Below are 27,207 nucleotides of genomic sequence, written 5' to 3'. Positions count from 1 at the left end.
GCGTTGGCGTGTGCATAAACGCTTACAACTATAAACATCTCCCCGCAACGACGACGACGACGATGCTTCGGAGGCGCACAATTCGAAAATTACCGGCGAGCTTTCGCGCGCTCGTTGAATTCTCGCCCGAGAAAACTCGCGCGATCGTTAATTATTTCGCGTGACACGCTTCGGCACTTCGCGCGTTGTCAAAAGTTCGCATTCGAATGTTTTGCGGTGGCGTAGCACCGAGAGTTTCGTCGCGGGGGTGGCGAGAGAGGGAGAGGAGCGAGGGGGATGAGGAGGGGGAGAGATCGTTTTGAATAATGTAACAACGAAGCGCCTCCCCCTCGCGTTTCCCCTTCTTTCTCCCTCTCTCTCTCATTCTCTTTGGAGCGCAGAACTTTCTAATTAATCGGCAAGAGCGAGAGAGAAGGAGAGCGACAGAGTGCGCGGGTGGGAAAGAGAGAAACGAATGCCGGACAATACAAACCCGCGGTGTGGATTTGCGTTTCTACGCGCGTTCCTCAATGGCAGTCCTCTCTCGTTGCTCTCGTCGTTTGTTTTTCCGTCATTGTCGGGAATGGTGGGCCAACAGATGGAACCGAATCAGCGATGCGTGCTTTCATCATCATTGGACGAAAAATCGACGACCCCCGCTGAATGGCCGGGGTGTCATGATAGCGCGGGCCTTTATCGGGGAATTTTAACGATATTATATTTTCCCCGTCGCTCGTAATCAATTAGAAGGAAAAAGACTGATCGGGAGAGAGAGAGAGATGTCGCGTGTTTCTCGAGAATTAATTCATTTAAAAGAGATCTTGATTTTAATAGAGTATGGTGATAATTTGATAAGTTTGAGAAATTTAAAAGAAACCGCAATTTTTCTATTTGCAATTTTAAATTATAAAAATCCTTCAAGTTTTCATTTTTCCTAATTGAAGAATATTGAAACGATCACTTTACTTTTTATTATTTGTAATTAAGAGAAATAAGGCTCTTCAGGATATTTCCAATCTATCGGCATCATTCTTGTATCCATCGGTATCGATACAATTTTTTTTTTCAATTTATTCACAAGTTTTACATGAAATTAATTTGTCTCTTAAGGGGATCCAGTACTGAACGGCGAACTCTTACACGATTACAACGCCCTCATCTAATCCTCATCCCGTATCTCTCTCTATCACGTTATTTATAAAGAAAATGCACTGCTTTTTCCACTCTATTTTACCGATATTTCAGGTAAATACGGACTGAAATTTTCGGAAGAATGCCATTTATTAATTAGGCAATTAAATTCAGTTTTTATAGTTCGACAATCTTCTATGGTGTAGTACACAATCGTGAAAACTACTGTTTTATGCATAAAAGCTATAAAACTTTTATAAGAAGCTAATATTTGTACAAGTTGACAGCTCTGACGCCATGTTGCTTTAACATGTCGATAACTAAAAATGTAATTTTATACTTATTTTCTTTCTCAATATAAAATCTCGTACTATATAGAGTTTTCACGTGTCCGTTTGCGTGTATACTTCAATTCTGGAGAAGGATTTTTAATTCTATACAAGCAATAAAAAATGGCACACTTCCGAAAATTACGGTGTTTTCGTCGATAATACAGACGACTCCAGCATCCTTTTAAATCAAATTAAATCAAGATGCTGACTCAATGATCGACAAATCAACCATGTGCCCTCATTATTTTTTCATCAATTAATCATCGCGCGTTCGACGGACGCTAAATGAAACCCCGTAACTTTGAGACCGAAGTAAACTTGTGGTTCCGTATCGCTGGTCGCCTTTTTCCCACGTCTGTCATAACGCCTACCGCGTAGTTGTGAAAACGATTGCGGCGGCGATTGGAGACGCGACGACGACGAAGACGACGGCGACGTTCCCAGGAGTCCGCGAGGATGCGAGAAACGTCGATGTCGTGTCTCACGAAAGGTGAAACGCGCTCTAAAGGCCATGCGTGTCTGAGAAAGATATATTCTTCGGGAAAACGCGACGGGGGCGCGCGCGGAGGATCCGGAATCCGCGATGTCCAGGCAGCCGCACGTCAAAGCGCAGCTGTACGGACTAGACGTCCGCGGACGTATGCGTCCGCATGATTTATTTTGATCGAGAAAAATCATGGGGAAAGGGGTTTTTCTTGAAAGGAGCGCGAATGAAAAGGTGTATGCGCGCGGAGGGAGGGCAGAGACAGGTCAACTCTCTCTCTAGGACCTGTTTTGGCCGTTCTCTCAATGGACAATGTCCTGCTGCCGAGCTCACAAAGGGCGACCCGCGCGGGTCTCGAGATCCTCCCACGATACGCATGTGGAGCGACGGAACGCGGGAGCGAACGAGACGGTGCCGAGAGAAGGAGAGAGAGAGAGAGAGAGAGAGAGAGGCGGCCTGTACCCCATTCAGAATCCGTGAGAACCAGATTTCATATTTCTCATAACCGTCTGGTCGCCAAGCGCAGTTTTCTAGCGATCTCCCCGGGGCCTTTCTGATACCCAACGTGGTCACTGATTTCACCCGTTTGTTCGGGACAGATCAAACTGATATTTTGACGATGCTCCACTTTTCGGGGCGAACGCCGTTTCTGAAAGTTCGCACGATTTATCAAACATAAAGACAGTTTCCCGCGAATGGACCGTCAAGTAATACAGCGGTTCTACATATATTATGAATCTCATTTTATATTATCTTTTGACAGGCGTTTTAGTCGTTGAATCTCATATATGTATAATCGCTCTAGATAATTCATATTCTACCTGTAAGAGACGTGAAAAGAAATCATGTGTCGATGTAATTTTGACGAATTTTCGAGAGAACAGTTGGCAGAGTGCGATTATAATAGATTTATACTCCTTTATTTTTAGAGATCGATGAGGATATACGTATATTTGGCATATATCTTAAATTAGATGCCTCCTTCAACATTCTGCAATATTCATGAAATGTAACTTATTTCGATATCATTCCGGATAATTTCCAAGAAAATTTTTTGCAATCCTTCAGAACGAGATTAATAAGAATATACCATATTAAAAATTAATCTCTCGATATTTATATAAAATGCAGTTGTAAATTGTATTTAATTATCCTGAAGATTCAAGAAAATTACTCGCATTTATCATTATTCTTAAAATCAGACAGCCACGAGTGAAACGTCAATATCTCGCTCTCGCAGGATTTAGGAGACGCAATTCGGTACCTCGAGAAAATTACCTGCGATCGTCCTGTTTAACACACCCTCGCTCTAGCGAGGTCAATGATCGGTATAAAAAAAAAATGCTCAACCTTTATTTCGTTTGAAAAGAGAAAACCCGTTAGAGGTACCGTTCGCGCGATATCGAAGATATTTGAGGGGGAGAAAGGTGGCCAAAGAAATTCGAGGAAACCTCCGAGAGGAAAAAAAATCGATCCAATTGTGAAAACGAGGTCGATGGACCTTTCCAACTTACCGTCTCGAATCTAGCTCGTTGCTCGCAAGCGGATTCGTTTTTCTGGCCGGCTCTGTTTTTTCTCTTTCTTTTTTTTCAACAGGACGCGAGATGCGCGACGGGGTAGAAAGGCCCTGCGAAGGGAGGAAAAAAACGTCGTGCGCGCCATTTTGGATCCTTTGTACGCGAGCGTAGCCTGCGTCCCGAGCAGGACGAAACGCACGGGGTTAAATTCGAAAAACTCTTTGACCCCGCGAGAAAACCCCAGCGTCGCGAAGGGTCCTCGAGGAAAGAGAGAAGGAAGGAGGAGGGCGGATAAGGGAGGAGAGAGGACGCAAAGGGATACAAAGTGGGGGATTCGTATAAAAATTGTCCCCTCCATCGGGGCACGCGTGCCGGTAGGTCCTTTCTATTCTTCTTGATATCCTGTCGGGGGGCCCTTGGCCGGCCCTATCCGTGCCCCGATGCTCCAGTCAGCATCCGAGCATGGACGAAATCAGATCTCGAGCACGGCGATGAAAATCGAGCCGCGTCCCCCCGAACATCAAACGAAGGCGTCGTTCGCGAGGGCGACGATCTCGCGTCGCGTTCGATCGGATCGATCGATCACCGGCGGCGATTGGCTTCGCTCTTGACGCGAGTGCCCGGGAATACATCCGGAAAGACGTATGATTGTTCGACGACGAACGATGGCGCACAAAGGTAATTAATAAATTATGGCGGGGAGAATTCGTCGGGGCAATCTTGCGCGTTTTTATCTCTTATCAACCACGCGATTCGCATAAGTACACAGCATAAGACGATAACGTGATAACGTGACGAAGCGAAACACGCAAGAAGTTACCTACGTGAACATGATTTTGCTACTGAAACGAGATTCGCAGGACGGTAAACGTAACTTTGGAGAGCGGCTTCTCTCCGCGTGAATGTTATCATGCGAATGTGTTCAAAGTTTCAATTTCGCCTACAGATTTGTTGTTGTGCTATTACGTGCATCGCTACAACTCGCGCTCTCGTATATATCGCGTCGACTAATCCTAAGAATTTTCAAGATTGCGCAAACGCGAGACCTGCTTCACACGATCGCGACAAAATTTCAGAGCGGAATTTTATTTATCTTTTTTCATTGCGTTGACAGAGAAAATATATATTTGAAAAAATAACACGCACGTATTCAAAGTGCAATATGCATTCAAATGTCCCCCTCCCCAGTTTCTCCCCCTCCTTCCCTACAAATTCACACACATACATACATGCACATATATACGTATGTTTAATTTAAATGTTTAATTTAAACGTATATTAATATTTTTTAAATATTTTTTGTTTAAATAATCTATATAATAATTTAAACAAAAATTTCAAATACATTTTTTTTCAAATATTATCCACAAATAATCAAGACAGACAAACTCTATTATTTAAAAAAATCAAGTATAATAATATTGTTTTAAAAAAAATTTATTTATCAAATTCTGATTATTATCATTTAAATAAATTCTATTATTTAAAAAAATAACCGAGTACACACTTAACCAACACACAGGTTATACATGTATTTGTATAAAATTATAAATAGATGTCTACCTCTAATTTTGTCGCTAATTATGGATCATCTGGCTGAAGTTCGCTCAACGAATATATTATAATCGGATATATCGCAAAATTACGTCAAGAACGGTCGCTCTCGGATCATCTCGGAAAGCGTGAGATGCCGCTCGCCGATAAATGACGCGACGACGTTCTATTATGGATAAGGATGGTATTTGCGATCGCGTCACGGATCTGTCCATCTTTGCCCGCGTCGATGCGAACGTGCGCCGAGAATCTATCCGTTTTCCCGATCGGTTTCGATAGGAAGATCGGCTGCCACACGTCCGATGCCTCCTCCGGTCGGCGAAGGAAATTGCCGCGACCCAATACTAATGGATAATGGAATTATTGGTTACGGTCGGAGCTCGCCCTGGGGATGATCGTAATTCGATTGCCCCGATGTGTCCTCTGGACGTTTTGACAGGACGGATGTCCTAACAAGGACGCCGCCTCGGGACATATCTCCGCCTGTTTCTCCGTTTCTAGACGATGTACGCTCGCGTAGGGTCACGTGAAAAAAACTGTCATAAACATATATTTATCATTTATATAGTTAACGTGATACAAAAGATACTGTCAACTAGGGTGTCTACTTAAATTTAAAAAAAATTAATCCCGTGTCTTGCAGCTATTTTTATTCAAAATTTCAGATAAAGAGAATATTTTCAAGATTTTTTGCAATTTTTATTTTTTGCAAAATAAGTTTTTTTTATTTTATGCATTTAATAATGTTTTTCATTTACACGAAGGGAAAATACAGAGCCTTTCAAGTGCTCCATTTGTAAATGTATTGAAGAAACTGAATAACACACCTTTCATAAAATAAGCATTTTTTACTTGTCTGAAATTTTCATTTTTATATCACTAAAAATTGTAATAGAGATAGTATTTTATCTTTTGAATCTATCAATAAAGCTAAATACATATTTATAATATATTTTAAACACACACATACACACATAATTCACTTGACTTGTCGATTATATACGATATGAGAATAAAATTACCAAAGAGAGTATTTTTTTTTTTAATTTCCTGAGCTTCAATAAAATTCCACGAGAGTTTTTTAATTTTTCCAGATACAAAAGAAATTTCTAAATTGCAAAAAGTAGAAATCCTATTGAATACAAATATGAAATTGGGGATAATTAATCAAGGATATAAAAGTATAATAATATAATTAATGTATAATAATTTTATCGACAAAGCTAGATTTTTCTAAGACTACGTTTAATTCGATTGATTCGAGAGCAAATAAATTTTTCTATTTGTTGACCATCTTATCCCTCTTTTCAATTTTTCTTCAATTCTCTTCTTTAATTTAAATCCAATTAAAATTTACAAGATTGAAAGTTAAATATATCATACAATTCGAATTGGATTGATTTTCAAAGATTGCCTGCTACAGGAAAATGACTGACGACGTCGTCAATCGATTCTCCGACCGTATCCGGTGTATCTTGCTACGAGAACATAAGAAAGAAAATTAATGTGGAAAAACTAATAACACTCGGAACATTTTCTGCAGAGATTCCCGCACGCGCGTCCTTCTCCCACTCATAGATGGAAATTACGAGGACGCCGGCAATAGGGGCCACCGGGCTTGGTGATCGCAACATTACGGATGTATAGGCCAATTTGTAAGCAATCCAACTTACATTCGCCGGGCAATATTATATCTTAACGTTATCTCTCTTCTCGACTATATATATGTTCGCATTCTCTCTTTTTCTCTCGCATATATGCTACGCGGTCCTTCTGCATGCAACCATTTTTATGCGAGAGGTAATTGTCGTCATCAAAATCAGAGATGTGTATCGCGTTGGAAACGTTACGCACAGTCTGGTAATTCATTTTGATAATGATAATAAGAACGAAAATCAATATCTTATTCTTGGAATAAAACGATTATTTCATCGATAAATATTTCGTATTGATTATCGTGAAATAATTTCTCAAAATATTTCTGTTGCGTTATAAATTATTTAAAACACTCTCGATATCGAGAAGCATTCTATTCCGATATTGCTTTTATATCTAAATAAAATTTCAAAAAAAATTGTGACTTTTTTGCTAAATTTTTTCATTATTTTCCATACACCGTATTTTTAATTCGCAAGAAATATTGGCAACATTCGCACAGATTCCAATAGAAACGCGATAATCGGATACATCGAGGACCGCAAAAAGCGAAGCCGGAAGATAAATAGGCGGGTGATTTATGAAGTGGCGAAGAGACACGCGTCTCCTCGGTTCTCCTCCTTCGCTCACCTTAAACCTCGACCTCGGCTGCCGAGCCTCCGGTCCTCGCGCTAGGGGTTGCGAAAGGGTCTACCGAGGCTGCCGACAGTTTTGGTCCAACATCTGCCCCCGAAAAAACAAAAGCCCATTGTCGCTAACGACCGGTCGCGCGTCTCTTGTTTCTAACCGAGCGCTTTTGAATCGTAGGCGAATAACGGATCCGAGAGTAGCTCGTCCATTCAGGCTCTCCGCTCCTTCCTTTCGCTCTCGCTCGACCTCTCCAATCGTCGTATCCAGCTCGGCCGATCTTTTTTCTCCTCGTCACAACAAGCAACAGAACGAGACGCGGTTGGCGTTTTATCATCGAGTCTTCCCGGGGTTTTTATCGCAAATTTTATCGTCCTTTTTACCGTCGTTATTTTTACCGCCATCGTTATTCCGTTCCCTCCCTTTCCTTCGCGTTCGACTGTCAGTCGAGGACAAGCGCGATTAAAATCTCGCGTTCCTGCGAAGAATGCGGGGCGCGATTGTCTCGTCCGAGAACACGAGTTCTCGACACACCGAGACTTTGCGGACTTATCTCGCTTCCTGTGCTACCGGGTCATTCTTCCGGTGAAAAACGAGAAGCTGCAGATACATAGGAGCGACGAAGAAAAGCGCTACAACTCGACCGAGCCGATTCCGAATTGTAAAGGGTCTCGAAAAAAATTGATTCTTATCGCGGACTGCTTAGATCCGTGAAAATATTTTTCAATCTGTTGAAAAGAGGTCTTGGTCCGCCCTCAACAAAGTACGTCGAAACACGATATCGACGAAATGTTGCGAAATAGTTGTATATTCAAAAGATGCTGACGAATTAAACAAGATAATTTGAAAAATATTTTAAATATATAATTCAAATATAATTGTAATCTTGAAAAATTGTACAAAATTACTAAAATTTCGCCACAATAAACCAACAGAGTTTAAACAAAAAACTTAAAGATTTTTTTAAATTATGGAATCAAAAGTCAAACGAGGAAATTGATTCCAAATTGAAGTCCAGCCCACCCCGATCGAGATGTGACGCGAATCCTAAAGGGTTGAAAGGCGCTCGAGTTTGCGCCCTGGCCAATGGTCAAGCGAGCTCCGCCCAGAAAGAATCGAACGCTGTCGAAAGCTCGAAAGGAACGAAGCAGAGACCCTGGCAGCAGCCAGGGGTAAACAAACAGGGGTTGGCGTAAAAGGCCGCAAAAAAGAAAGAAACGAAAGCGAAAGAGGAGACACGAAACAAGAAGAGAGGGAGAAGCTCGAAGGGCGAGAAAGGGGGCGAGGGGGGTGAGGACGGGAATGGAAAACGACTCCGAGACGGTGGAGGGTTTTTCTCGTTCCGTCGCGAGCCTGGCAGCCCCATTTCGGATAGATATAGATACTCGACTCGTCGAGGGAAAGATCGATGTATGAAGCTACTCTTGCCAATCTCTATGTTAATGCGCGAAACGTACGGGAGAATGGAGACGTAAGACGGTCGCGAGGAACGTTCCGCCGTAGTTTCTCCTCAAGGACACTCAAAAGTGAATTGTTACGTCTGCGGCTGACCTCGCGGGCCCTCTGCCCCTCGGACGACGGTGAATTATAACGGTTGCGTAAGGGGAAATTAGTTCTGTTTGTTACGAGGAAAGTCCGCTCGCTCGGATTAGGCGAATGCCGTCTGCGGCCGTTTATCGTCGAAAGGAAATTGCGGGGAAACTGGAGGACGAAAATGAAAAAAGGGGTCGCTTTTTAATTCAAAACTGAATTTTTATAGGATTATCGATACCTTTGTCACTTCCCTCAAACACGATACTCGTGTAAATTTCGCTCAATTTCGCTAAAATGTAAATCTCCAGGTTTGACTTCATTAATTTAATTAATCTACGATAAAAATTTTTTACGACTCTCGGCGAAACGAATCACACAGAGCCGTTTGTCCGGATGCCTCATCAACGGGATTATAGCTGCAGCTGGTTAATAGGTATCGTAAATCGTAGTGATTAATGTCCCATTGCGAATGATGCGCGAGACATGTGTCTACATTCGGTTATGCAATGATATCTATAACATAAATATCGATAGCAATAAGCTGATACCGACGTTGCTTTCACTATGATTCGCAGCCCGAGTCGGGGGGAACGAATAATTGAAAGGTTTCTTTGCGGGATAATTGCAGCGATACGTTGTTCCTTGTAACACAATGGAATACCGTACACGAGATACTACATCGAACGTAATTTATAATTGCTGAGAGGAAACTATCTCTTTCTTGAAACGCACGTACCACTTTTCCTAAAAAATTACAGAAAAAAAATATATTACAATATATTATATTCTCTCCTTGAGGAAGAAACTCCCTCACAAACATCTGAAACTTGGAATCTACCTTCGAGAATCTTTGAATTTTGGATTTCAACGAAAAACGAACGATATCGTTATCATAGAAACAATCGAATCTGAGTAAATTAGAGAAGGTGGCGAGCTTAATCGAGCCAACTTAATCAAAGTTCCGACGCATCTCCAAAGGCAACGCGCTGCTCTCTGTTTCAGCGGAAACCTCGCAAGGCACCGCGTCCCCAGACACCGTCCAATGCGGGGGCTGTAGGGCGTCCTACCCCCTCGGCGAGATCGTCCGGTTCATCGAGCACAAGGTCAACCACTGTCGCAGCACCCTTCAGGGCTGCCACAGTCCGCCGGCGACGGCCGCTCCCGAGGACTCCGATCCGGAGGACGCCCTCGCCCTGAAGACCGCCGACCCGGACTCGAAGCTGAACTCGGTGCCCAGCATCTCCGCGCCCATCAACAAGAGGAGCGGCCGGTTGGAGAGCCCGCCGACGCCCCAGGGCTCCGGACCGGATACCGGAAGCCCGATCGACCTCAAGGCGAGCGCCAGCTCGACGCCCAAGAGACGGACGGAGGCGCCGGACGACGACAAGGAGGACCTTCCGAAGAAGCAGAAGACCGAGTCCGTGGACGCCGACACGAACACAGTCAATTCCGGTAAGTTTATTTTATTTATTATCACCTCTCGCATTTTTATAGCTGGGAACAGTGACCCTTGCTTCGCACGATTTAAATGTAGAGCAGTGTCTTTAGTTTTGATCCTTTTTGAGTGATTGGAGTCATATTTGAATCTTTAAAAAAAATAGAAGAATATGAGCGCAATATTTATAAAATTAAGTGTGTATTTATTCGTTAACATTGTGTGGCAAATTTAAAAATTACAGCTTATCTTGCCACGAGAATTGAAGGAAAAAAGAAAATCCGACTCAGATACTGCGAGTTAAAATGGTTTCTATAAATAAAAACTATTCTTATATTTTAGCAAGAAACAGACAATCGTCCTTTTATTCACATAAAATGCTACTTTAATATATTCCGCTTCAATATATTTACTGTATTGCGATATATCTTTCTTCACAAGAAGAGAAATAATTCTGAAGCATAATAATATAGCATCTTCAAGAAATATATATATTTGTAGGTAAGGAAATTTGATTAATTCTTTGACTATTCAATATAACGAGCTAAAATTTTAATTTCTCGTTATTTTAATTATAAATATAAATGCATTTTATATTGGAATTAGTCGATTGGTCGAGTCTCGTAGAGTCTAATCGAGAAATAAAAATCTTTTACATTTCACGTTCACAGATCAGAAATTTGTTGCAGCGTTCTAGAGCGACGGAAAAGTATGTCAGAATTTTTTTTTCATCGCCATAAAAGTGCATGAATCGAGATATCCGTTGTGCCGATCCGAAATCACATGCTGGTTTTGGCGAATTGTCGGTTGCCCGAAGGGACGAGAGGAGGAGGGAGGGGAGAAGGGAAGAGGGTGTTTTAAAGTACAGTTATAAGGGGGTTCTGCCATGTGATGTCGAACCTGGCCGAGCGAATACGAACAATGGATCGGTGGATTCGATTTTTGAATTTAAACCACCCGCTCGGGGATTGGGGTGAACCTGCCTCCCCCTCCTTTTCCACTCTTCTCTCTATCTCTGTATCTCTTTCTCTCTCTCTCCTTTCGTGTCTTCCCTCGCATCGTTTCTCTGACCCCCTTTTGTTGGGAACTACATTGTCATACGTCGAAGGGTTTAACGCGCGCGAGCGTCCTCAATCGACGACGCGACACGTTGCCGATGTAAAAATACTACGTTATCTTCTTTATGTTCGGTTTCTTTGTGTAAGACGGGGCTCGATCATCGCGCTGATGATCGCTTTCGACTCTCTTTTTATGGTCCGCGGTTTACAAGCTCGGATTATTGCGTAATGACTACTGCTATAGAGAGGGAAAGAGAATTTTAGACTTATTAAATCAACAAGTAAAGAGATATATCGTTGATATATTAATTAATTTTGTAATAAAAATTTTTATAATTCAATTAATATTTATATATTTTTTAATATTAAATTTTATAATATTTATCTATAATATTTATTATAAAATATTTTTAATATTAAAAAATAAAAAATAATGCGTATACATGTATATTTACTATTATAATTTTAAATAACGGGACTCCATCGTGATTTCATGGTTTCTAATTTCACACCGGTGGCATTTTCGATTAATTCACTGCTTCTCCTTTGAGATTCTTATACAGTGCTTAACTGTGCAAATTGACGTAAGAACCTGCTTTGCAACGCAGAATGGATTTTATCTTCGCCCTCGATAACAGAGAGAACCACCCCTGGCTCTTCTATGTGTATTTTCCTTCGTAATTAAATTATTTTCATCGTCGTATATGTTATTTATTAAAGAGAAACCTACATTACTCGTGCGGATATACTTTCCATATTTTCAGTTTTGTACGCAAATTTCTTTTTTAGAATTATTTTCAACAAAATATTGACATGTACCTTAAGAAGAAATTTTTATTACGAATAATAATCTCTTAAACTTCCCACAGAAAATGAGAAATTGAAAAATACTGACAGATTTTTATCTTTGAAATAACAATAGTTTTATTCTCATAATAAAATTGGTAATTTGTGATTGTATAACTGATTCTATCTATAATTGTATATTTTTAATGTCAATTTAATTATGTCAAGTAATCATACATAAAACTTTTAGATACGTGCGTGAATCCACCGTCCTTTTATTTACACGAGTGAAAAATATCACAGATCTTTTTCTAATTCCGGAAATTCCAAACTTGTCTAGATAATCTGAATTTATTCTAAAAATAGTACACCAAAACATGGATGTAGTTAAATTTCCGTCATCTCGGGAAACGAGGGCGGCCATCGCGAACAAACATAATCGTGTCTCTCGAGGTAGGGTTACACGAGACACCAAGATTAGTCTTGATATTGTCTTGTCTCGAATTGCGAGACAAGATCAAGATGAGATTTTTAATTAATTGTCAAGACAATAGGAAGACTAAGATTGTTAAGATTATTGGTCTTGTCAAGATTATTGATATTTAAAACGAGCTAAAATATGTATATTTGTAAACTAGAGAGATGAGAAAGAGAAATCACACTATATTAAATACAAACTTGTATACAAATTTACAAAAAATTTTATTTAATAAAGAATATTTATATTAATAAATTTAGAACAATTAATTATATTAAAATAAAATATATGTATGTAGTATTTTGAGAAGTAAACAAATGACATAACAATAATAATTATCTTATAATATATTGTATTATAAAGATTATGTTAAATATTATTTTAAACCGTTTATTATTAGATAAAGTTGTTAATAAAATTGAGACAATGCACACAAGATGAGATTTTTGTTACAAAAATTCACTCACGAGACACGACCAAGACAAGATTTAGTTTTCGAAAATTTTCAATACCAATACAATATTTTTCCGAATATTGCCTCGTCTTGGATCTTGTGCAACCCCATTTCGAGGAGCAACGCATCGTTCGTACACCGGTGTCTCTTTAAAGTTTCATCACGCTCCGCGGCGTTCGCCCCAAACCCTCTTTCGCCAGCATGTTCTAGCGACGAGATAAAAAAAGAAAGAGAAAGAGAGAGAGTTAACCCTTTCCGAACTGGTCCACGATCGCTATAAGAATACACTCGCTCGTGCTCATCCCGCCGGGGATATTCCCCGGTTAAGCCCCTTTTGTCGCCTTTTTTGTCGGATTTTTTGCTACCGGACAACCACGTCGAAAGGCCCAATTAGAATCGTCCTATTGTTCGGCCACGTGGTCCGCACGAGCCGTCCACACGAGAGCGTGTCCATGCGATGCGTGCGTGTTGCACGGGCATCGCATGAGGACAGGTAAAGCGACGCGTATCAGAAACGCGCACGTGGGGTGGCATCGACAGGATGTGCTGGAACCCTCGTTGCTCGGGCCAGAAGCGAGTCCCTCTTCCGTGTGATGTACCTTTCTACTTTTGGCTACACGCGATGGATTAACGCGAGAGATGGGTGAATTCCGGGTCCTCGAAAATCGGTAGAGCAAGATTCAGAAGAAAAACGCGCGATATATTTTTCATTTCTGTCTCCAAATGGAATCCACGTCGGATGCGAGTTTAGAAAAATCCGTGACGCGAGGGACATTCAGTTATCTACGGGAAAAGTAGAGAGGGCGCGAGAGCACCGCGTGCGAGAGAATGGCGTTGGAGAACCGAGGGACGATATACGTTTCCGAGGAGAAGGCTGAAGGGCGAGGGAAGGCGCGCGGACAGGGGCGGAGAAGGGCGACGAGAGGAGAGCGATAATCCGTCGAAATTGACACCGAGCAGCGCTTCCCGGTGAGATGCAGATTTGATCTATCTGTCACGTTTGTCTCTCCGGGAATATTAATTCTCGTCCGCGGGTGGAGGTTTTTTCCCCGGGCAGCTTTATGGCTCCTTTCCGATTCGCCTCCCCCGCCCCCGGCCCCTTCTCTCTTCCTCTCCACCAGCAAAGTCGACGACTTCCCGGACCGCCCGAGGTGAACGGAGAATTGCTTGCGAATTGGCTGTCGCTCGGGGTTTCGGGGTCCTGCAGCTTTTTCGTTCCTCTTCCTTCCGTTCCGTTCCTCTCTCGCGGAAGGAAGCCGACAAGAACGGAACGCGCGAGCGAAAAGTGACGTCGAGGAAACTTTTTCGGCCATATATTTTGCATATCACCGGAACCAGAGAGCCCGCTTGCGCTCTATCTCGTATCTTGGTACGAGTTCTTTGGCTTATTTTCGATAATTTAAATGTCTAATGTGAATAACGCGAAATCCGATCGTTTACTCGCGCAAACATCGCGAATCTCTTATTGTCGATAGAAAGGCAGAATGCGAGAAGAATGGCACACGCTATTATAAAAATCAACGGTGGAAACCTTCGGGATGGCGGATCCTCCTCCGAGGAGTTTGCTTCCGTTTCGACTGCTCCGGTTCATATTTTACCTTCTTTCTTCCTCGACAATGACAAGGTAGCTGCGTTCTCCGCTTCCTTTGCACTTACTTCGCGTGCTTCGCATAAAGGGAACCCCCGCGAGAAAGGGAGAGGGAAAAAGGAACGTCATCAAAGCTTACAAAGCAGAAGTTCAATATACGCGACGCTACGACGCGTTTAAATTACCAGGTCGAGTGGCTTTTTGATTAATTTTTTCCCTTACGTCCTCTCCTTTCCTCAGTTGTGTAACACTAGAGAAAGGAAAATCGAAGTAGCTGTAAAGGCAAATCTCTCACGTGGAAAGTCTTCTCGCAGGAAAAATGTCGCGCTTTCGCGTCTCGTTTCCCTCGCTTATCAAACTCTCGCGACTCTCAGTCTCGGCGAATTATTTCGCGAAATGTCGCTGACTTGAAATTATGAAATCAGCGCGAAAATTTCACCTCAGATGCGCACTCGCCGACTATTGTCCTTGTGCCAACTCTCATGAGAAACTCGGATAATAAACTCTTTTAATAAATTGAGACTCTCGGGGCCCTCGAAAGGGTTAATGGCCCACTGGTGGTGCATTCGCGAGATTTGCGGTTTCGACGGACAAACTGAGTAACGGAGGACATAAAGGCTCCGTGAAGCGCAGTCTGACCAATCTTTTCGCGGAACTATAGTGACCACAAGGAGTATGTTACGCGACCATTCCAATATTCGTTTCGAGGGAATGAAATCGCGCCGGTCGCTATATTCGCTCGATTTTAACGGCTTCGGCTCTTTGCCGTCCGACCCACCGCGACATTCTGCGGTGGGTTGAGCGAGTCGTAAATAAAAATTTACTGGAAAAGATTTGCTAGCTACGCTCACAGACGCGATATAGACCAGATATTAATAGCATATGTGTCATACATGTATATAAAATTAATTATATTATTATTTATATATATTTTTCATAATGTAATTCGATTATAACATCATATAATATAATAATTACATTGTATTTGTGCAAAGAATATATTGATCAAAGTTTTTAATTATTTTATTTTATTTTAATTATTTTATTAATATATTATATTTTATGAAATAATTATTACAAAGATAATTAATTTAAAAGATTAATTTTAATTTTTCTTACTCTATGAAATTGTTTGCCTCCAGAATTATATAATATATTTTCGTTACTTTTTACATTACTTTCGATAAATTTCCTTGCATTTATTTATTAATTTGTTTGAACGAGCGCCGAATATTTCTCGTTACTGCGCGAAATTGATCAGTTGGTTATTTAATTAATGGGTCCAGTAAAATGATTAAAATCACCCGCAAACTACCCACCTGGACATGATCCGCTACACGTTTGTCCCTTTTAAGTGCAGCCCTTGTATCGACGACAAAGTGCATACGTCGCATACGTCGGCTAATCGATATTTTAATATTGTCACACGCCATTCTGGATTAAAGGCCTTTGTGTGTGTTTGTATGTATGTGTGTATCGTGACGTCACCGGGCGGCAGATGTGTCCCGTCCAAAAAGATTTTCGAGCGCGCGTTACGTCGCTTACACGATTAAAATTTGTTCATGAAACCACGTATAATGTTCTTGCGATTATGTGCGATTATAAATAATTTTAAGTTATTTCTTTCATCCTTTAAAATATTTTTCGAGCATTAATATCGCAAAAATTTTTATTCCTGCCAATTATTATATTAATACATGTTTGTTTCAGACTCGTTTACGATTTATGACAGTTGTTTCATCAATTTAAGCTTTATTAAGTTTTAAATTTCAAACAAGCATATAAATAATATCCTGTAAATTTATGCAATATTTAATTATAATTAATTAATTATTGTTATAACAATTCTTTTTTATTTTATGAAAAACTATTTATTTATATCATAACAAATTTTATAAAAAATCTATTTACTTATCGATTATCTCTCGATGTCTCGACAGAAAGACATACTTGGACAACCAACAGTATTTTCAAAAAAAGAAGTGCATCAAAGGGGAGTAGATTCTTGTTAAATCTTCCGTAAAAGGGTTGAAAGGAAGTATTCGTAGGATGACCAGGGCTCGAATCGTTGTTAAACAATGGCGTTCCAAACGATTTGCCCGTAAACGTTACGCAGGCCAATTTGTCGGGTAATTTCTGAAGAAAATCGTTCGGTCACTATCGTGGGGCTGAATTTCATGCGCAGATATACCGTTCATTTGATTCCGTTGTCCTTTCCAACCACGAATCCTGTTGCCATCTTTCAAACGTTCTCCATTGTTGGATATTGCGACAAAATTTTGCAGTATGTGGATTTATATATTTATTCACTCGTTGATCAGTTTCATCGTTTATTTTCATGTAATGTAATTTTAGAAGCAATCAATCTTATTGAAAATCCATAATATTTAATTTAAAAGAAATCGAGATTGTCTTTGTCTTAATTTCTTTCCAACATTAGCGATGCTAGTTTATAAATGAAGATCCTTTGAGGAGAGCTCGTAACAAAGCAAGTGTGCTGCAATTTATTGCAATTGTGTATATTGAACTTTCCATTTATTCGATAAAAGAATCGTCGTAAACGATGGCGCGCGTTTTCTCAGCCAGCCTGCCATTTCTCGCGGACACACACAGCCCGGGGAAATCTGAAGAAATAATCCAAACGGATGGCCACCCGCGAGGTTTGCATATGAAAAGCTCCCGGCCGTGAATCGATACACCTTTATTATGCCCGAGCACTTGCTTATCTCCCGCTTCTCTCCCCCTGTCTCTCTCGCATCTTCCCTCCCCGGGGAAGTCGGCAATATTTTCGACTTCCGAGGAAAGAAAAGAAGAGCCGATCGGTCGGGGAAAGGTCGAGGGAAAGGAGCGCGGCGAATGCCCGAAGCGTGAAACAATAATTGCCGAATTTTCGCGTTTCACCACTCGACGTCAATTTTCAAGATGACTCGACCCTCACTTTCTTGCTTTCTCTCTCTCTTTCATACAATTCTATTTCTCACTTTTTAATTTCTAAAACTCGAACAAATTTCTATCTCATCCTCGTCCCATCAAGATCAGGCTGGAGATGACTCGAAAAAAATATCCAAGTTTCGAAACTTTTGCCTGATTCGAACTGTCAATCTTTCCTTCAATTTTTATAAAAATTTCGCTATTTTTTAAATTTTTTCTCAAAATTATTTTTAATTAAATTATCAAGATATTTATTGCCTAGAAAAAATAAGAAAGACAAATGCGATTTGAAATTTCAGTGAAGAAGAAGCATTATGGACTCTTTGAAAAAAAAATGTGATTTAACTGAATAATTTTTTAAAAGTAAAGCTAAAGTAGAATTAGAAAAATGAGATAATTAAATACATTTCATGCATTATATTCTTTTTTTCGAACGAGAGAACTTGTCACTTCAGGAAATCATCGAAGATTTCTCGCGTATTCCTTCGCGATCTTTGCTCCCTGTTCGTCTGCGACTTTCTCCTCGCTCTTCTCGACGACTGAAAAATCGCGTGCGTCAATGAAATTGCGACGATCGTCTCTCATTTCACGCTCGCTGCGACGCTGCCAGCGTAATCGTGGTGAAAGGTCAGCAAGACGATAAAGAAAAGTCCCTCGCCCACTATCGGGCTCGTTATTCTACTTAGCACCTTGTTACACACGACGAAATGTGTTCTATTGTGTATTGTCACGAGATAAACTATCATTCACCGGTGTCGAGTTGTTCCTAATTTTATTTCAGATTCATTGTCTTCACATCCTGCTCGCGCTGTCATCGGACGATCTCTCAAAGAGCTGCCCTGAGTTATTTCACGTCAACATTGCAATGTAAAGTTACGATTGTATTTGGAGGAGACAAGGAATTGGCTGTGGAATCGCGGAAAATATTTATGACGTTCATGCAAATTCATATATAATTCATAAAATCATATTTTAATATGACGAATAAACTCAGCTCCTTTCACCTCACCTAAAAAAAATAACTTTCCAAGTGTAGTACGAGAAACACGCTTCGATCCGACAATTGTTCGGCTTTAAGATCCCGAAGCTTCATTTAAACAAAGATCGCTCCCTATCCGGAATGGCCATTTAATTAGGACCACTTTATTTTGCTGCAGCCTTTTGTCCGACTTGTCGTCGTCCAAGACCATCGCGAGACAGTAAAGTATAATGGGGAGGAAATGGCGAGTCCTGAACTTTTTAATCTCTTACAAGAGCAAGTACTACCTCTCTGCTCGTTACAACGCGCATGTATTTATCTCGTCTAAGAAGTTTCTTCCCGAACAATGTGCGTGCGTATTTATTCGGCCGACTCTGCGGGATTGCTCGCGTTCGCAAATTCGTCGAGTCCGATCTTGGACAAATTGAAAGAGAAAGAAATCCCTTCGAAATGAAAAGAGAAAAGTTTTGTTTTGGCTAAAATGTGTCTTTCATTCAGAAAAATGCTTTGCCGATGGACAGGTGGATATCTAATCTCGACAATCATTTTTTTGCCGATGTAGGCAGTTTCTATTATTATATATTTCAATAAAAATTTATCGCTAGCTAAATTTTTTTTTTCTAATAAATTTAAGTCTTATTTTAATTAGTGTATTAGATAAATAATAGTTTCAATGTTACAGCTAGAATAATTTTTGTAAGAAATGATTCTTTTGTGTACCACTGTTAAACTTTATAGCAAGTATCATTTTAATATGGATGAGCGCCATAGAAAAACTTTCTTTCTAAATTTCACCAGCAGTTGAGATATAAATTCCATCTCTTCCATTTAAATTGATTAAATGGAAAATATACGCGATATCACAATATTTGCTAATTATTTATTTACCTCAATTAATTCTTCGTACTCAGAAAATTACAATATTGAATAGAATACATCTTATTTAGATATAAAACTTTTAATAAAAAAATTGATATTTATGATGAATAAAATATATTTTATATAAGATATAATAATATTAGAAAATTATATTTAAATTTTTGCCTCATATTAATGTCGATTAAATTCAAAAGTACGCGTCGTAAAAAAAACATTTCCACAGGAATGATTAATCGTAATCTTAGGCAATCCCGTAGTGTTTCTCAAGACGTGAATTTAAGTTTTTTCCTTCCTCGGGGGAGGACCCCAACGTCCGGCGTTACGATCCAAGAGAATATGCTTGCCGGGTAATGTTTCGCGGTGCTTTTACTCGCAAGACGAGGGTCGTTCTTAAGCACGTGGCGCCTGCATCCTCGGTCTGTCGCTTCTTCTCCTCCCGACCGTCTCAGCTCATCCTCGTCGCGTTGGGGCGACGTCGAATTAATAGAATCCCACGGATTCGCCCCAAACCCGCGTCGCGGCGGATGTCTATGGCCGCGCTGGCGTGAAAAATGGGCCGAAAATCTGATATTCCGGATTAAAAACATTGAAATTCAAAACCCGTCCCTCTCGTCATAAGCTCTTTCGCGCGCGCCATAAGGGGAAGGAGGGTCGAGAAGTCGTTAAGGGTCAGTTTCAGCCGCATGCCGTGGTAACCGACCCCCGTCGACCCTTCCTCCTCCACCGCGCCCTCCTCCCCGACCTCGTCGTTCGAGGATATTATTTTTAAGCCCCCCCGCAACTCGTCGGACCGAACCGCAATTTGACACAGACGCGCCGTTTGAATTCCGAATTCAATCGGCCGGGACCGATCTCCGTCGTCTCGATTCCGCGAAATTAAGGGTGGTTCGAAAATTGATAGCGGGGCTCGGGGGGGACGCACACACGTTTGGTACAATGTGCGTGTGCGAGCTGTTTTACGAGAGCTGCCGTCACATGTTCGTGAAATCACCGTGAAGCCTCGAATCCTCCATCGTTGGATTATTACGATATGGGTCTTATAATCATCTTATATTCGCGAATCTAATCCATCGAATTATATCCTGATTTTATCGGCGTAATTTCCCTCTCCCACTTGCTTTTTTTAAAATAAACTTCAATTTTCCAAATAGCTGATAAAACTTTGATGTTTCATGACATCTTTTAAATCTCTTTTCAAAATTAAAAAATATCAAATAAAATAATTACTAAAAACACATATAATTAATTAATATTGAAAAATATGAAATATTTAAATATACAATGTGACAACTTGTAAACTCACTAAAGCGATCTATATTTAAATCCTGAACAATGTTAAAATAAAATTCTCCGAGTTCTATGATGACAACAATGACTGTTAACCACCGCAACGTTCATATATCTGTTTCAGAGCCAAGATGGCTGCAGTGCTCGCAATGTTCCCGGCGACTATGCTCGGCATGGGAGCTTCTTCAGCACGTACAGAGCATGCACGGCGCTCGTCTCTACTGCTCCTCCTCCTCGTCGACGAACTCGTCGTCCAACACTCCGGCGCCGAGTCCACCGACGCCTACGCCGACGCACGCGCATCACCTTAGCCCGCCAAATCACCTGAACCTGAGCGGCAAGTCCACCGGAAGCTCGGCGGCGAACTCATCGGGTGGCACGAACACGAGTGGTAGTAGCGGTAGCCGGCAGCAGCTTCAAACCTCGGCGTCCCTGGTGGGCGACCCTCTGCACAGCTTCTTGAGGCTACCCCAACACTTGGAGCGAAGTTTCCCGCCCATGTTCAGGCCCGACTTCCTCACGTTGAATCCTCTGGCAGGTTACAGAGGTCTCCAGGAGCTGCAGACGGCCACGAGAAATCTGCAGAACCTGGGCGACCCGCTTCGCGGTATGGATGGTTTGAATCTGGGTGATCCGCTGGTCCGCAGTTCGTTGGACTCGCTCAACAACGCCCGGAATCTCGCCAATTTGGCCGAATTGTCGCACGGCCGAGGCCTCGCCGGCCAAGCACACCCACCACCACTCGAAGCGAACCTGGATTTTTACTCAGCGCGCCTAAGGAGCCTCGCTAATCCGTCCTTAGGCGCGGCTCCACCAACCCCTAGCGGAAATCCCACGACGAATCCCCCTCCTCCACCGGTACCGCCGGTACCATCGGTTCCCATTGCCAGTAATGTTCAACAGCAGCAGCAACAGCAGCAGCAACAACAATCGCAACAGCAACAGTCGCAGTCTCACTCGCAAGCTCACTCGGTGGAACCACCTAGTCCGGCCTCGGCCAATCCTACGAATCTAAGCCACAGCAATCACCAGAAGGAAAACTCACCACCCTGTTATAGTCAAAGTCCGGTGGGTCATCACAACAACAACAATTCGACCGACAGCGAGAAGACAAGTCCACCTGTGGCCTCGACGCCAATAATTACCGACTCTTCGTCGGAAACGGTGTATACGTGCGAGGTCTGCGACAAGAAGTTTCGCTTTCAATCCAATCTGATCGTCCATCGTCGCAGTCATCGAGACAAGGAGAGGCAGTATCAGCAGCAAGACACTACGCAAGACAGTCAGAGCACATCGACAAGATGCGACGTGTGCGAACTTGAGTTGGCAAGCTTCACCGAACTGAGGAAGCACATGAGGAAAGAGCATCAGGAGCAGCTAAACTCGGCTGCCAGTCCACAGGGCAGTGTTGAAACGGTGCCGGATGACGGATCCAGCTGTGACGAGAACATGGATCTGGATGAGATGGAGGAGAACGAGCAAAAGACCGAGCGCGAAGATACGGAAGAGAACACACCAGAGGATCTGAGCACCAATCAAGGACAAAGTGGCGAGGAGAGCGGAGGTCGAGTGGAGAAACCAGCCAGTCTGGTGGGCGATCTCATGGAGAAGTTTGGGCTGAGCAACATTGCCCAATATTCGGAGGCCTATCGACAGGCCCTACAAGAGAATCATCGTAGCGGTTTCCTCAAAACCGACTCCCCTTGCAATCTCGCCAATTCTTTGAATAATAACAAAGAGAAGGAGAGCGCGCTCTCGCCAAATTTCAACTCGTCGACAACGCCCAACATTTTTTCCGGCCAGGGGTTTCCGAGATCCTCGGGGCCGGACTTTGGCGGTCTCTGGCTACCCAGTCCGCACTATTTGGAGAATAACGAATTCCGTAAAGCGTCCAAGGCAACGACGTCCAGCTTGGCGCTTCAGGGACTACCGAGCCCGTTGCTGAAGAAGGAACGGAGCGGCCGAAACGACACTTGCGAGTATTGCGGCAAGGTCTTCAAGAACTGCTCCAACTTGACGGTTCACAGGCGGTCGCACACGGGCGAGAAACCGTACAAATGTGAGCTTTGCTCGTACGCGTGCGCCCAGAGCTCAAAGTTGACCAGGCACATGAAGACCCACGGCCGACATGGCAAGGACACGTACAAGTGTCGCTTCTGCGAGATGCCGTTCTCGGTGCCAAGCACACTCGAGAAACACATGAGAAAGTGTGTGGTGGTGGTTCAGCAGGGTCCCAAGCTGGACATACCGTACCCGGTGATCAAGGACGAGGATTCCTCACTCAGTAGCAAGGATACTTGATCCTGGAACGGAAGCCTACCGCCAATCCCACCGTTGTGGCCGCACAGGCCGCCTTATCCGGTGTACTGAAGATCCCGGAAGGGATCTTTCTCTTTAGCGACCTCGAGATAGGAAGAGACACATCTGATGATCCGAGTCACACAAGATCTCGATACGGTGCGACTTCAGAAGGATTTCTCGCCACGAAATATCCGAGGTCACCTCTCGGGATTAGGAGAGGTGGTAGGTCGACGCGTGATCTCAAGAATCTCTCGACCAAACGGCCTGGAAACGGCTCGAAATGATAAAAACAACGAGAGATGTAGCGAAGCTAGAGGAGTTTCGACTGATTCGAAGAAGGGAGGATCCTCGCTCTCGAAGAAGCGCGAGGACGACGCTCGCATGATGCGAAACCCAGGAGGCAGCGTAAAGAGGAAAGGTGCTCGATGAGAAGGAACCTGCTCCGCGTTTAACTCACTCTAAGAAAACGAACGAATGGTTACCAGTTTGCGAGTCTCAGCACAGCTATTTAAATTATATATCGCTATAGAGGTAGTTATAAATAACGCGGAAAAAGACACTATATAAATTAAACCAGCATATATATATATATATATATAAATATATATATATATATATATATGTATATGTATTACACATACACACATACACACACAGATATAAAACTATAAATATATATATATATATATATAAAAGGCAGATATAAATATACAAAATATAAATATTATAAATAAGATAACGAACGTACAAGTTCGTGACTTTATTATCGCATTTGAAGATTATTTATTTAATAATAGATATATATATATATACATATTGTATAACGTAATATATATGTATAAATATATGATGAAAACTTGCAACTCGCCGTGTATGTAAGTATACTAGAGACACAAATCGGAGTCAAGTTCTTTTTGTACATTATACACAATGTCGCTTCGTAAGAACGTGTCAATTGGACCGACGCGTCGTTTTATTTCGAATGCATCGATTTCCTTAGCTCGTAAGAAAAAAATGGCGACTTTGATGATCCTCTGTGTATATAATATACATATATATATATATATTTAAAAACACATCGATATTTGAGAAAAAACACCCTGTTATATATATATATCAATACTTATAGAATATTGAGAAAAAAATATCTGATTAAGATAATTTATGAGAAGCTAGTATCTCTAAACTCTAGCTCGATCCTATGTACAATGTATTATATCTATTATCGGCGATTCTATTATCTTTATTAATATTATTATTATATTGTCTTTATTATTAATATTATTATTATTGTTTTCCAACATGATTATTGTAATTATTACTATTATTATTATTATCATTATTATTATTATTATTAGTATTCTATTATTACGTTTGTCACTATTATGATTACGGTTGCACAGTGAGTTCAAAAGCGCCGCTTTCATTATTTTATTCCGATATTAAATTATTGTCTCAGATGTTTTTAAAGATTAAGAAAATGCCAAAGTTGTTTAGGTTTATGGCCGTTGATTTTGCGTCGCGCGCGACGCGTTTGTCGAGGCGAAGGAGTCGTTTTTAATTAATCGAGAAAGCCCGGGGGAAGAGAAAAATATTCCAATTGCGAAAAAAAATTGCCCTCCTTCGACCCGGCCACTTTACACGTCGGGATCTGTCATCAGCGCGCTTTGTTCGTTGATTATATTTATTGTCGCGTCACGGCCGATCGGATCGCGACCCGATTTTCGCAGGATCGATCTTCCCGCGTCGTTGATCCCGCGAAGATCGTTCCCGCGATTCAAATCCGAGGCGCAATCAGAATCGAATTCCCGTTTTCTCTCGTCCTCGTCTTAAGACTGAAGCTTTCGCGGGCGACGTGACGATCCTTCTTCAAGTTTTTGCGTTCCACTTTAAATAGCGAAATAGTTTTTTCTTTTATTTTTTCCTTTTGTTTTCCTCAACGAGAGACGCCTCGTCGACGTAAACGTTTTCGAAGGGAACTGTTCCTAAAGAGAGAGATATATATATATAAATATATATATAACGTAGACAGAGTAAGGTTAAAGAAATAACTTTATGCGTGAGAGATGAATGCGAATATCGATTGCGTGTCTCCTTGTGATTTTATTGTGCGTGTTATCCTTCTCGTTCCGGGGATGAGTGTGTGCGTGAGAACCAGAAAGCATAAAGGCGATTTAAAAAAAAAAAAACTCATATCAGATAGTTCTCTCGATGTTAGACGTGTACGGCCCTAGATAAAAAAAATCTCTCGTTATCTAGTTAAAAGTTTGTTAGATCGATTCCTGAAATACGTACATGCCAGGCTCCGCGCGTTTATACGACATACTGTAAATAATGGCACTGCCCGTAGCGATGAGATCCGAGAGCAGAAAGGGAGAGCCGCGTCGTCGAAAATTTGTTTAACGATTATAATCACGGGAAGAGAGAGAGAGAGAAAAAGAATAAGTCGAACAATGATTTCTTCTTTTTCTCGCGCGCGTTCATTCGCGACGAAGAATAATTAGGAGGAGCAACCCTTTTCTTTCCGAAATTTTGCGGATACGAAGAGAGAGAGAGAAAGGTTTTTGAGCGCCGTGTATATAATCGACGAAATAAAAAAAATCCTGCGGCACCGTCATCAATATTTTGATTTCGAAAAGTTCTCCCTCCTTCTCTTCTTGCCCATCTTGTTCGAATTCATCCCACATAGGACCAAGTTCCCTGCCACACCGAAACAAAGGAGAGTGACACATGCAAATCTCGCGGCGGGCGATCGGGCCGGCGGGACACGACGAGGACGAGAGCGAATTTTTATGCGAGGAATATCCTTCGCATTTTGGGGACACGCAAGACGCTGTAGCCGCGATGAATGGCGATGCGAATCCAGCATGGAAATTGCCACACACGGCGACTCTTCCAGCTCGATTCGCGAACGTTAGCGTTTGAAGAGAGAAAAAAATTCGAGAAATATATATGATATTGCAGAAATTTTCCTCAGTATCTCGATTAATTGGCACAATATCGATCCCGTCGTGTCTCCCCCCGATTGATTTCTAATGTTTCTACAGGGTAAATCACGTAAAATGCTAAAAGATAATCCCAGAACGAACGTCAAGAGTATAGTCGAGCGAAGTATCTAGGCAGTCTATATAATTTAAAACTACGAAATATTTCCTATAATTATGATAAGAGACACACACACACACACACACATATACAAGAAGGAGATCCACACACAGAGTCGATTATCGGGTGAGAAAAAAAAATGAGCGATAATATCGTAGCAGGGAAATTGGATTTTTAGGAAATCTTCTGATCCAGGGTAAAATATAATCCGAAGCTCGGTTTCTAGGGACAGTACATGACCGGGTTAAACCTGGCATTGAAACACTTTTAACCGAGGATCGACATTAAGGCAATACAAAAAAAAAGAATAAGAAATCCAGGCGTCTCCGAGTAAATTCCGGCCAAGACCTGCGACAAACATTGGCCGAGCTTTCCTCGCAGGGGTCCCTAATTGTAAACATAGCAGATACGGTGTATGTCTTGTGCGATTCAAATAAACGACATTGTTTTTAAATAATCTACATGAGTTTTGTTCAAGTTTTCTTGCACCTTCCTTTCCCCCATCAATTATTTAATGAATATAAAATATAAAATATTCGTTTATATCCTCTTTTTTCAATGAGTTTCTCCTTTAAGTAAGCTATATCCACAAACAGGGTTTCTCGTAAGCAAAAGTGTGCTTTAGATTTTTGAAAAATGGCATTTTTAAAGACGAGTCTTTATCATTCGTTGCAATTTTTTAATTTTCAACATTATAATATTTTAGAAATAATAATAGGAATATTTATAGATATAATGCTCTTTCAACAATTTAAAAGTTATCAATTAATAATTTAAAAAAAAACCGGAATTTTCTGATAACATTTTGCAAGCTTTTTCATTCATATTCGTGAAATTGTAATTGACTGTATACGATAATCACGACTGATGGATTATTCGGGAAACGAAAGAATTTCCCAGCCATCTGTCTGCGCTGTTCGTTTCCGATACGCCTCTGTCAGGCGTAGAAAGCTCGTTACATAAATTGTTTAACTCGTCGTCGAGTCACTATCATTCGTCGCTTATTGCATTGCATAACGGGTTTTGCAATGGTTTAAAATTCGATTAAAATCGATTCGTCTCGCGTTGAATTTTATTTAGAAATAAAAGAAGAATATTCACATTCGATTTTTC

General features: G+C 41.4%; 1 protein-coding gene across 1 annotated transcript in view; it reads left to right on the top strand.

The window, feature by feature from the left end:
* The window catches only part of Cph (BCL11 transcription factor chronophage), a 37,774-nt gene extending 11,365 nt beyond the window's left edge, over nucleotides 1-26,409 (top strand). The window contains exons 2-3 of the mRNA XM_083079696.1: nucleotides 9,816-10,265; nucleotides 20,813-26,409. Coding sequence (XP_082935822.1) covers nucleotides 9,816-10,265; nucleotides 20,813-22,989 — 2,627 coding nt within the window. The 3' untranslated portion in view covers nucleotides 22,990-26,409. The remainder of the gene's footprint in view (nucleotides 1-9,815; nucleotides 10,266-20,812) is intronic.
* The last annotated feature ends 798 nt before the right edge of the window (nucleotides 26,410-27,207 follow it).

The sequence above is a fragment of the Camponotus vicinus genome, unplaced genomic scaffold (assembly GCF_025532165.1).
Source record: "Camponotus vicinus isolate PSW18456_S1 unplaced genomic scaffold, iyCamVici1.0 SCAF_10, whole genome shotgun sequence".
NCBI lineage: Eukaryota > Metazoa > Arthropoda > Insecta > Hymenoptera > Formicidae > Camponotus > Camponotus vicinus.
This window is presented reverse-complemented; position numbering and strand designations above follow the sequence as displayed.